The sequence below is a fragment of the Procambarus clarkii genome, chromosome 26 (assembly GCF_040958095.1).
Source record: "Procambarus clarkii isolate CNS0578487 chromosome 26, FALCON_Pclarkii_2.0, whole genome shotgun sequence".
Taxonomy (NCBI): Eukaryota; Metazoa; Arthropoda; class Malacostraca; order Decapoda; family Cambaridae; genus Procambarus; species Procambarus clarkii.
This window is the reverse complement of record NC_091175.1, coordinates 14,965,437-14,977,699: the sequence shown is the minus strand read 5'-3', so window position 1 is coordinate 14,977,699 and position 12,263 is coordinate 14,965,437. Positions and strand designations below refer to the sequence as shown.

The 12,263-nt window shown below is 47.0% G+C and overlaps 1 protein-coding gene across 1 annotated transcript in view; it reads right to left on the bottom strand.

The window, feature by feature from the left end:
* LOC123756806 (uncharacterized) overlaps positions 1 to 12,263 on the bottom strand; it is a 168,451-nt gene that overhangs the window by 119,328 nt on the left and 36,860 nt on the right. Inside the window, exon 2 of the mRNA XM_045740164.2 lies at positions 961 to 1,482. Coding sequence (XP_045596120.1) covers positions 961 to 1,377 — 417 coding nt within the window. The 5' untranslated portion in view covers positions 1,378 to 1,482. The remainder of the gene's footprint in view (positions 1 to 960; positions 1,483 to 12,263) is intronic.

Genomic DNA, 12,263 nt, shown 5'->3' with positions numbered 1-12,263 from the left:
GTCCGTCCTGGACTCGTACCAAGTCCTTCCTGGACCCTTACCAAGTCCGTCCTGGACTCGTACCAAGTCCTTCCTGGACCCTTACCAAGTCCTTCCTGGACCCTTACCAAGTCCTTCCTGGACCCTTACCAAGTCCGTCCTGGACTCGTACCAAGTCCTTCCTGGACCCTTACCAAGTCCGTCCTGGACTCGTACCAAGTCCTTTTTGGATTCTTAGTGAGTCGTTAAAATTCATGACGAAGATAAATTTGTTTCAACTGCGTTATTGGGACATTTTATGCAAAATGATTATATTAAGATATGAACAAGACTCACGGAATCACCTGTCTACCTGTCACGAGGCCAAGTAGACTAGTGGGAGTTTACGAAGTGAGTAATAGTACTCAAGTGAGTGTGAAGGTAAACTCAGTGCCGAGTTTCATTACAAGTTGATAGACTCGGTGGATTAATCTCAACAGTTCAGCCAACAGACCTATTCCAATGTATACAAATTCACAAGGGCCGTGACGAGGATTCGAACCTACGTCCGAAAGCATCTCAGAGACATCTATTGTAATGTGTGTTTGTGTCTTAATCTATTACGGGAACTTCTGGAAAGGAGCTGGAGTTAGTTTTTGGAACTGAATTTGAAGTTGAAAGGAATTGAGTTTCTGTCAACTGGAGTTGAAGTTCTTTTACAGAAACTGGTACAACTGTTTACACACAGCAATCACAATAGCGTGATGCATCAAATGAACAAATTCCCAAGGGAGAGACTGCAGGATCCGTGGTAGGTCAGGATGATTTCCCGGTTGCAATTCTTTTACCATGTCGTAGCTCAGTCGATTAAGGCAGCGTTTGGGATCCTCTCGGACATAGGTTCGAACCCTCGTCACGGCCCTTGTGGATTTGTTCATGGTACAACTGTTCTTTGTAGACTAGTACAAGTGGAACACAACTGGAACGAGGAAGTCAACTTACCGAAGTGTGGTGAGGGGATGTACCCCCCTGGTAATTGCCGTAGCCCATGTGATTACAGGTACAGCGACAGGTACGCAGGTGCTCCTCCAACTCTGGGGGAAGGGGCGGCAAGAGCGGTTCCAGGGGCCCGAGTCCGGTTTCCAGAACCCCTCCACACCAACCTCCAGCCACACTATGGGTGGAACCGGAGCCGCGAGCTCGCCCGTCACTCCAAGAGGGCACTCCACGCCCGTAGGCTGGTCTAGTGGAGGTGGCGCTGCACACGTCGACGCTGTGGTGGGTGGCGGCTTGGAGTGGGTGGCAGTCGGGGTGGCAGTAGGTGGCAGCGGCACCTTCGTAGGTCGGTGGTGGGACCGGGTGATGGTGGGTAGTGTGGTTCACCTCTCCTTTCATGCAATAACTCTTACTGCGACGCATCCCCACGCCTGCTGTGGGGCTACCCGAGCAGGCCCCGCCAGCCCCACCACGCCCACCACGCCCAGTCCATCACACACACGCCGCCCACACGCCTCAAGCCCCCTCCTGAAACACCACAAATGCAGTCTTAGGGATTTATTTGATGGACATAAAATAATCATGACATGGTACTATTAGAAAACTTTCACAGTCTACCAGGGCTACTAGCATCTCTTACAGTCTACCAGGGCAACTAGCATCTCTCACAGTCTACCAGGGCTACTAGCATCTCTCACAGTCTACCAGGGCTACTAGCATCTCTCACAGTCTACCAGGGCTACCAGCATCTCTGACAGTCTGCCAGGGCTACTAGCATCTCTCACAGTCTACCAGGGCTACTAGCATCTCTCACAGTCTACCAGGGCTACTAGCATCTCTCACAGTCTACCAGGGCTACTAGCATCTCTGACAGTCTACCAGGGCTACCAGCATCTCTGACAGTCTACCAGGGCTACTAGCATCTCCCACAGTCTACCAGGGCTACTAGCCTCTCACACAGTCTATCAGGGCTACAAGCAGCTACCGTTAATCAGGGCTACTGCCAACTATTACATTCCACTAGGACAGGTAACACACATAGCAAGACTTAAGACTTGTCATGCATGGCAAGAGTTCAGAATTGCCATGCATGGCAAGACTTAACTTGCCATGCCACATTTGGCAGACTTGTATTGCCACAAACATGATCACGAAACAAATTAAACAACTCTGATGCTTTTTTTTTTTTACAATCATACACAACATGTAAAAAATGTTGTTTTAGTCATTCAAGCTATATTGAATAAATTAATAAATTAATCATGTATCGGGTATTCATCATGAATGAATTAATACAGATCACACCCAAAAATAAATGGCTTATGTTTAAGTATTCATACCAATGAATATTTCGTAGAATTTTAAATCTTTCCCATATGATTTATTTCTGGTTTCTGGTCCAATCAACCTGTTTCAATCAATCTTGCTTGCCATGAAATACATTATCTGTTGTATTCTCAACTTTTTCAACAGTCATGTTTCTACCGTTCACTTTGCATGCTACACTTTGTAGACTAATATGTCTCTATTGTCTTAATCCCTCACTCTGCTCACTTTTATTTGCATATAAAGATCTAGACGAAGATATTTTCCAATCATCTGGAACGATACCAGTCATTTGAAGTTATCAATAACTGACACCATGCAAATCATTGGAGCTGGGATCTGAAGACAACTAGCTGGGATATGAGGACAAGAATCTGGGATATGAGGACAAGTAGCTGGGATATGAGGACAATAATCTGGGATATGAGGACAAGGAGCTGGGATATGAGGACAAGGAGCTGGGATATGAGGACAAGAAGCTGGGATATGAGGACAAGAATCTGGGATATGAGGACAAGGAGCTGGAATATGAAGACAAGGAACTGGGATATGAGGACAAGAATCTGAGATATGAGGACAAGGAGCTGGGATATGAGGTTAAGGAACTGGGATATGAGGAAGAGGAGCTGGGATATAAGGACGCATCTTTACAGCAGCTGCGCCACTTGAATCACTAGGTGATTGAGCTTCGACCCTGCAACGAGTACAGACCGTCGCTCTACCGACCAGTCAAAGTGGTTGGGCAAGTGAAATGCTAATCACCAGGGAGGATACAGTTTGGAGTCATCAGTTCTCATACATAAGACATACTCCAAGCTCTGTAGTCGAATCTTCTCAAGTTACAGCAGACGCCTGTGTTTCACACGACAGACTCTTATATAACAGAAAATATCTATATCAAGTTCAAGTTCAAGTATGTTTATTGAGACAAGTAAAAACACATCTCAAAGGGATAGTGTAGCTTAGGCTATTTCTACCCCCTAAGTAGCTATATTAAAATCAATATCAGCCATACACTTGGAAACTAAGTACATAATATGGAAAGATCAACACGCATTTGCAAGGTTTTAATTTTGATACATAACCATTTAACTTACTAAGTTCTCTGGAAACACAGCTCTGAGAACTTTTCCCGTCTCTTTTAACACAAAATTCTTGAGTTATCATTGAGTTTTTTGCGGCTTAAATGACTGAAAACGTTCTGTGCTTCACGTACGGCAAACGTTCTTTGTCCCAGGGGCAGCAACAGTCCCAGAGGAAGGTATCCCAACAGCAACAGCAGCAGTCAGTTGCATCCCACACCCGCCATCCCCATTCTACTGACACCAGAGATGATGTGCTCATGAAGAGTCCTACACCAGGTGTAATTTCAGCCAATGGGCCCAACCACTTGAAGGTAATGGGATGACATCACAACAATAGACTCCGGGTGGGACCTTCCAGCTGGTGCTCAGTGGCTCCCCCACACAACTGGTGGCTTAGACGGAAGAGTTGTCGAGTGCTTAGATTATCTCCCCGGACATTATCTCCCCGGACATTATCTCCCCGGACATTATGTCCACCCGGACATAGTCTTCGGAAAGAGTGAAGTGTGGAACGTCACAGGTCATCCAGCTGATATTGGAGAGTAAAGGCATGGTGTTTGGTGTTGGTTACACCATTTGGGAAGTACACATGGCTACACCACACCCTTTGGGAAGTACATATGGCTACACCACACCATTTGGGAAGTACATATGGCTACATAACAACATTTGAGAAGTACATATGGCTACATAACACCGTTTGGGAAGTACATATGGCTACACCACACCATTTGGGAAGTACATATGGCTACACAACACCATTTGGGAAGTACATATGGCTACACCACACCATTTGGGAAGTACATATGGCTACACAACACCATTTGGGAAGTACATATGGCTACACCACACCATTTGGGAAGTACATGTGGCTGCACCATACCCTTTGGGAAGTACATATGGCTACACAACACCATTTGGGGAGTACACATACCCACACCACACCCAACAAGAACAGTAGCCTATGGTACCCAAAACATGATTTAACAAGAAAAATATATGTCTATTCGTATGTTTTCCATTAACCAAACAAATTTAAACAGCCAAAAACTCGCTAATTTATAAAACGCTTAAAACACTCAGGGATTAATTATTATGTAAAAGCTGTGCGCAGCTTTTTGCATGCAAGGAAAAGTGAATTACCCTTGAAAGAAAAGACTAACGTTGAGGAAAGAGATTTTGATGCAAATCAGATTTTAAGATATCTCTTTCACTGCCCAAACGCTGCGACGGAGAGAGGTCTTGGGGGAGCGTTGATGGCGGGATTGTTTGGCACAGGTGTGGGAGGAAAAGAACAATACGTCAGTGAGGCAAAGTGGAATAGAGAGGAAGAGAGGGAGAAGAAGAGAGAGGAAGAAAGAAGGAGAAAAACAGAGCCGGATTCGACAGCAATTCGAAACGATAAGACGGCCAGTGACGGGTCGTAACACAGCGTCACAAGCCGGCTCCGTCACCGTCACCAGTCGTTAACGAGGGTACGACGTTGTTAGGCAGAGACTGAGGAGGAAAACTACCAGGTGGAGACTGTTAAAATTAGAGCATTACTGGAGAGATCACGTTGGTAGAGAGAGAGGTAACGCAGGAAGGGAGTAACGGGGAGTGAGAGAGGTATAGGAAGGGAAGGAGAGTGAGAGGTACAGAGGGAGAGTGAGAGAGGGAAGGAAGGGAGGAGAAAGAAGTCCATGAATGCATCAAGGCCATATTTCACGCACTCTTCAACGATCGCCATAATAAAATGGTTAAGTGCAGAAACTTAAACGCTGACGAGGGAGGGAGAGAGAGAGAGAGAGAGAGAGACAGAGAGAGAGAGAGAGAGAGAGACAGAGAGAGAGAGACAGAGAGAGAGAGAGAGAGACAGAGAGAGAGAGAGAGAGAGACAGAGAGAGAGAGAGAGAGAGAGAGAGAGAGAGAGAGAGAGAGAGAGAGAGAGAGAGAGAGAGAGAGAGAGAGAGAGAGAGAGAGAGAGAGAGAGAGAGAGGAGGGAAAAGGAGACGAAAGGAGAGAAAGACGAGATCAAGAGAAAGAGAGAAATGGACAGGAAATGGAAAGTCAGGAAATAGGGAAGACCAAGATTTGTAAAGAAGGTCCAAGAGAGCGGAAACACTATTAAGTAGGGGAGGGGGGACATGTCAATGACATAGAAAATAATGTCTTGGTATGACGATATACTTGAACATACTCACACGAGAGTATGATACACACGGAGCCGGCCTTCACTGCACCACCATCGAGGACAATATTGAGAATGGCATGTTGACATTTACACGACAGAAAAACAAATTCAGAATGGTGTCACACGAGAGGAACACACAAAAATGCATGCACGCACATACACACACACGTACATACACACACGTACATACACACACGCACATTCACACACGTACATTCACACACGTGCATACACACATATACACGCCGGCTCCATCCTGGAAACTAGAACATTTCCCCATAGTAAAGATACACCACCACACCCACAGTAAACACCACCACACCCACAGTAAACACCACCACACCCACAGTAAACACCACCACACCCACAGTAAACACCACCACACCCACAGTAAACACCACCACACCCACAGTAAACACCACCACACCCACAGTAAACACCACCACACCCACAGTAAACACCACCACACCCACAGTAGCTGTACAAACACCCCCCAATTAAAACCCCATCACAACAACACTTCCTGTTTATAATAGAATTGAAAAGGGAGAGAAAATCTAGTTTGCAGCCCTCAAATTCACCCCAAGAGACAGACAAAGAGAATAAATATTAGTGACAGCCCTAGACACCACAACACAGTGCCACCTTGAACCACACAGAGAACCTCAACTCCCACACCACCTGAAGGAAAGGTTCAAATCCCCCAAACTAGCTCTGATAAACAAAAGACCCCACACCAAAAATGTCCACAAACAAGGGGGGAAAAGAGAGAGAGGAGAGTTGGCCTTTAAGTCCAACGAACGTGGTCACCGTCGGCCGCTTAAACAGCACCAACGTGACTGCAAGTCTTTAAGCTAAGTGCCACAACTTGGCACCAAAATTATCATTGAAGTTTTTTGGTGGTGGGTTATCTTCCCGTGGCAGGTCATGGCTGGGATATGAGGACAAGGAGCGGGGGTATGAGGACAAGGAGCTTGGGTATGAGGACAAGAAGAGGGGGTATGAGGACAAGGAGCTGGGGTATGAGGACAAGGAGCTGAGGTATGAGGACAAGGAGCTGGGGTATGAGGACAAGGAGCTGGGGTATGAGGACAAGGAGCTGGGGTATGAGGACAAGGAGCTGGGGTATGAGGACAAGGAGCTGGGGTATGAGGACAAGGAGCTGGGGTATGAGGATAAGGAGCTGGGGTATGAGGACAAGGAGCTGGGATATGAGGACAAGGAGCTGGGATATGAGGACAAGGAGCTGGGGTACGAGGACAAGGAGCTGGGATATGAGGGCAGGAGAGGAGCTGGGATAAGAGGGCAGGATAAGAGCTGGGATATGAAGACCGGAGAGGAGCTGGGATATGAAGGCAGGATAAGAGTTGGGATATTTGGGACGGAGGGAAGGTCGTCTCGTCGGAAACAAACGTGGTAACAAGAGTGATCACTTTACCAGTATGCTGTTCCTTCACCTTATCGTCATATCCCAGTTCCTTGTCCTCATACCCCTGCCCCTTGTCCTCATACCCCAGCTCCTTGTCCTCATACCCCAGCTCCTTGTCCTCATATCCCAGCTCCTTGTCCTCATACCCCAGCTCCTTGTCCTCATATCCCAGCTCCTTGTCCTCATACCCCAGCTCCTTGTCCTCATATCCCAGCTCCTTGTCCTCATACCCCAGCTCCTTGTCCTCATACCCCAGCTCCTTGTCCTCATATCCCAGCTCCTTGTCCTCATATCCCAGCTCCTTGTCCTCATATCCCAGCTCCTTGTCCTCATACCCCAGCTCCTTGTCCTCATATCCCAGCTCCTTGTCCTCATACCCCAGCTCCTTGTCCTCATACCCCAGCTCCTTGTCCTCATACCCCAGCTCCTTGTCCTCATACCCCAGCTCCTTGTCCTCATACCCCAGCTCCTTGTCCTCATACCCCAGCTCCTTGTCCTCATACCCCAGCTTCTTGTCCTCATACCCCAGCTCCTTGTCCTCATACCCCAGCTCCTTGTCCTCATACCCCAGCTCCTTGTCCTCATACCCCAGCTCCTTGTCCTCATACCCCAGCTCCTTGTCCTCATACCCCAGCTCCTTGTCCTCATACCCCAGCTCCTTGTCCTCATACCCCAGCTCCTTGTCCTCATACCCCAGCTCCTTGTCCTCATATCCCAGCTCCTTGTCCTCATACCCCAGCTCCTTGTCCTCATATCCCAGCTCCTTGTCCTCATACCCCAGCTCCTTGTCCTCATACCCCAGCTCCTTGTCCTCGTACCCCAGCTCCTTGTCCTCATACCCCAGCTCCTTGTTCTCATACCCCAGCTCCTTGTCCTCATACCCCAGCTCCTTGTCCTCATACCCCAGCTCCTTGTCCTCATACCCCAGCTCCTTGTCCTCATATCCCAGCTCCTTGTCCTCATACCCCAGCTCCTTGTCCTCATACCCCAGCTCCTTATCCTCATATCCCAGCTCCTTGTCCTCATACCCCAGCTCCTTGTCCTCATATCCCAGCTCCTTGTCCTCATACCCCAGCTCCTTGTCCTCATTAGCACTTTCTCAACATACTGCCTGTCCCTTGCCCCTGTACACCATTTTACCCAACCCAGAACAGGATCAGAAAACCCTCTTGCATCACATAACAACAACAGGATCGAAGATCATATGCGAGCGACGGTGGCGCCGTCACTAGAGGGCGGGTAAATAGAGTAACTACCTACGGCGTCGAGTTTACTGCTAAGTTCTTCATCTAAATGCAAATCGCGGAGGTGTAGCTTCTCGCTTGCGTCAGTCGACGGCGGGTACCTCGTCGATAGACGCAAGGTCATGCTCGACGCTTGCAATATGTGGTAGATTATGTTGGGATATGTTGTTGTCACTGGCTGCGGTCGACACACGCTAGCAACATCAAGTGATGGTCGACACACGTGGTATCAACATCAAGTGATGGTCGACACACACGCTATCAACACCACGTGATGGTCGACACACGTGGTATCAACACCACGTGATGGTCGACACACACGCTATCAACACCACGTGATGGTCGACACACGTGGTATCAACACCACGTGATGGTCGACACACACGCTATCAACACCACGTGATGGTCGACACACATGGTATCAACAACACGTGATGGTCGACACACACGCTATCAACACCACGTAATGGTCGACACACACGCTATCAACACCACGTAATGGTCGACACACACGCTATCAACACCACGTGATGGTCGACACACACGCTATCAACACCACGTAATGGTCGACACACACGCTATCAACACCACGTAATGGTCGACACACACGCTATCAACATCACGTGATGGTCGACACACACGCTATCAACACCACGTAATGGTCGACACACACGCTATCAACAACACCTGGTGGTCGACACACACGCTATGAACAACACGTGATGGTCGACACACACGCTATCAACACCACGTAATGGTCGACAAACACGCTATCAACACCACGTAATGGTCGACACACATGGTATCAACAACACGTGATGGTCGACACACACGCTATCAACACCACGTAATGGTCGACACACACGCTATCAACAACACCTGGTGGTCGACACACACGCTATCAACAACACCTGGTGGTCGACACACACGCTATCAACAACACCTGGTGGTCGACACACACGCTATCAACAACACCTGGTGGTCGACACACACGCTATCAACAACACCTGGTGGTCGACACACACGCTATCAACAACACGTGTAGCACAGATGTCTCCTCCTGGTAACCTTTGCAACATTTACAATGGCTAGCAACATTGATAACACCTACGAACATTGACAACATCTGCCAACACTGCTAACATTTGGCAAATCAGATTAAACAAGATTAAATCTAAGGAGAGTTACAAAGTCTTGCCAGAGAAGTAAAGTTACTTGGAACCGCTGCTGTTGGCGGCAGCAAATGAACAAAGTTCTGGTTGAGGAGTTGGTCGACAAGAACCACCTTAATGGGCTCTGACCAGCTGTTTCAAGACTGGTTAACTGCGTCCTGTGTGAAGCTGTGTATGCCACAGCTGTGTGTGTGTGTGTGTGTGTGTGCCACCTAGATATATCCGCAGGTGTTCCCATGGCCCGGGTAGCTCCCAGGTGTTTTGGTGTATGTTATGTATGAGCAGTTGTTTTTCCCTCACTGCTCTCTCTGCCTCTGACATGTAGTTGACTGACAACGAGTTAATTTGCCCATTGCATACACACTGTGGGAGGAAGGGAAGGGAACTATCAGGGGGGAAAGCGCCAAGCCATCACGACTATTTAGCACTGAGAAGGGGTCGGGATAAGGATTTGAGATGGGACGGGGGGAAGGAATGGTGCCCAATCACTTGGACAGTTGGGGATTGAACGCCGACCTGCATGAAGCGAGACCGTCGCTCTACCGACTTCTAGCAATTGAGACCCCCCTACATATACGCTACATATATTCTAGTGTACACCCTTTGTATACACTAGAGTATACAGTAGGGGAAATACACGTTCTCCCCTACTTTAGAGCCCCTGTGTGTTCGTTTACAAGTTGACAGAACCGTCTCTGGGTGGAGTAACAAGTATTCGATGGTCTTAGATCACGGGGTTCTTATGGTATCGTAACATAGATTCTCAAGGTAACCGCATGATTGAAACGCTAAACTAACCAACATCTAAACTCAAGTTCAGTCACTGTTGACGACCAATCTTCAGCATTATACGGGTCAGGAGCGTCGCCATCTTCACCTCCAAGACCACAAACATTACTTACTTAGAGTAGACCTCACACACGCGTGGTCCAGGGTTCGAGACACACACAGCGCAGGTGAAGTGAACATTACGTCCTTGCTTCTGCAAGAGTAAAACTTGAGGAACACGGGACCTGACTCAGCTCTAAGTTAGCGTAATTGTCATCTCAACTGTAGGTTTCTCAAGTTGGGCTCCTCAAGCTGGGCTTCTCCAATTGGGTTCCTCAACCTGGGCTTCTCAAGCAGGGGCTCAGGCACTGCTTGGCCAAACTATCGGTGCTTCAATTCCTCTCCCCCAAGAACGGTGGTCGACGCACTTACCCAGATTAAGAAACCTTCCCAGCCTGCCCTACCCACAGGTCGACTCCCTTGCTGAGGTAGTCGATGACCCACAATCCTCCCTACTCATCATCACATTCATCAGTGTTCAATATGAGATGAGTAAACCCCGTTTTGCATCTTCACATCGTACACTGAAATAATATAGAACATCCAGGAACATGTTTCACCAATCTCACGAAATCTGTGCATCTTTCCTTAATCATTTCGGCTGTGTTTATATTAATTAAGCAGTTTATGAGCTCGGAAGCTTAACAACCCTAGTTATTGTTATTATAATCAACCTCGTAGAGCTTTTGAGCTCAAATTTTTTTTATTAAATGTAAACAAAGCTGCCATGATTGTTGAAAGATATACAGGTTTCGTAAGCGGATGCATAAATGCTTGGTGAATCCTGCTACAGACGCATGTTAGCTGGAGTCTCCTTATACTATAAAAAGTTTCTGTCAGGAGAATATGGTTTGTTTTCACGGCGAGAGAAATGCGCGTTCAACCTTCTTGATGGAAGCATTGTTAAGATTTGTGTAGAGTAATCTGGAGTTATAAATGGAACGCGTTTGTGAATATTTTGGATCAATCAACAAGTCAATGCCTCAACCAATCCGTCAATCAATACGTTAATCAACGCCTCAGTCAACGAGTCAATCAACGCACCAATGCGCCAGTGAATGCGTCAATAAACACATCAATAAATGCGTCGATTTACGCGTCATTTAACGCTTATATCATCACAAATATCAACGCGTCAATCAATGTGTCAACGCGTCAATCAATGTGTTGCGTCACCCGGAAAAATTTGACGATCTATTTTGAGGGTCTCGAATGGAATTTTGATCAAATACAATTAAGTAGATCTTGTTCGCATGACGAAAACTTTATTCACGTGACTGTAAAATTTCAAGACAGATTGCAAAATAGGATTAAAAATTTAATGATTCTCGTAGACTACAGACAGGAAGTGTGTGTGTGTGTGTGTGTGTGTGTGTGTGTGTGTGTGTGTGTGTGTGTGTGTGTGTGTGTGTGTGTGTGTGTGTGTGTGTGTGTGTGTGGGGTACCAGGACGCGTAACTCACACTAAACATTAAAACACATTTTACTATATATTTTAATATATATATGACGTATTTTACTATACGTCACTATAGCACGTTGTACTATAGTGACGTGCTGGCTCCACAGACCAGAACAAGTCACTGTAACACTGTACTGTTACAATACTAACTCCACACCATACACAGCCCCGCTCCTGTGTCAGGTAAGTCCACTATGGGATCACCATAGCCCGTGCTACTTGGAACATTTGTTCTAAGTAGCTGAATCTAAATCAACATCACACCATAGTATGGTGGTGAGATCAGAGTCACCATCTCACTAGGACATCACACAATCACCACACATAGAGACACCTGACGTCCTCAAACAAACACACATATTCTCACTATACATATCAGATCCCATGACACACTTAGGCACACATACATGTATGTATAAGGCAAAACATTTACCTAAATATGTACTGCAACATGTGAGTGGGTCTCTACACGTGTGTTGCATAGAAGATATACAAGAGCTGAGTCTTCCCAGCAACACACTAGCAGGAGAATGATGAGAAATTGAGAAATGAGCCATTTTCCTCCCTACCTACCTCACACCTCATTTCCCA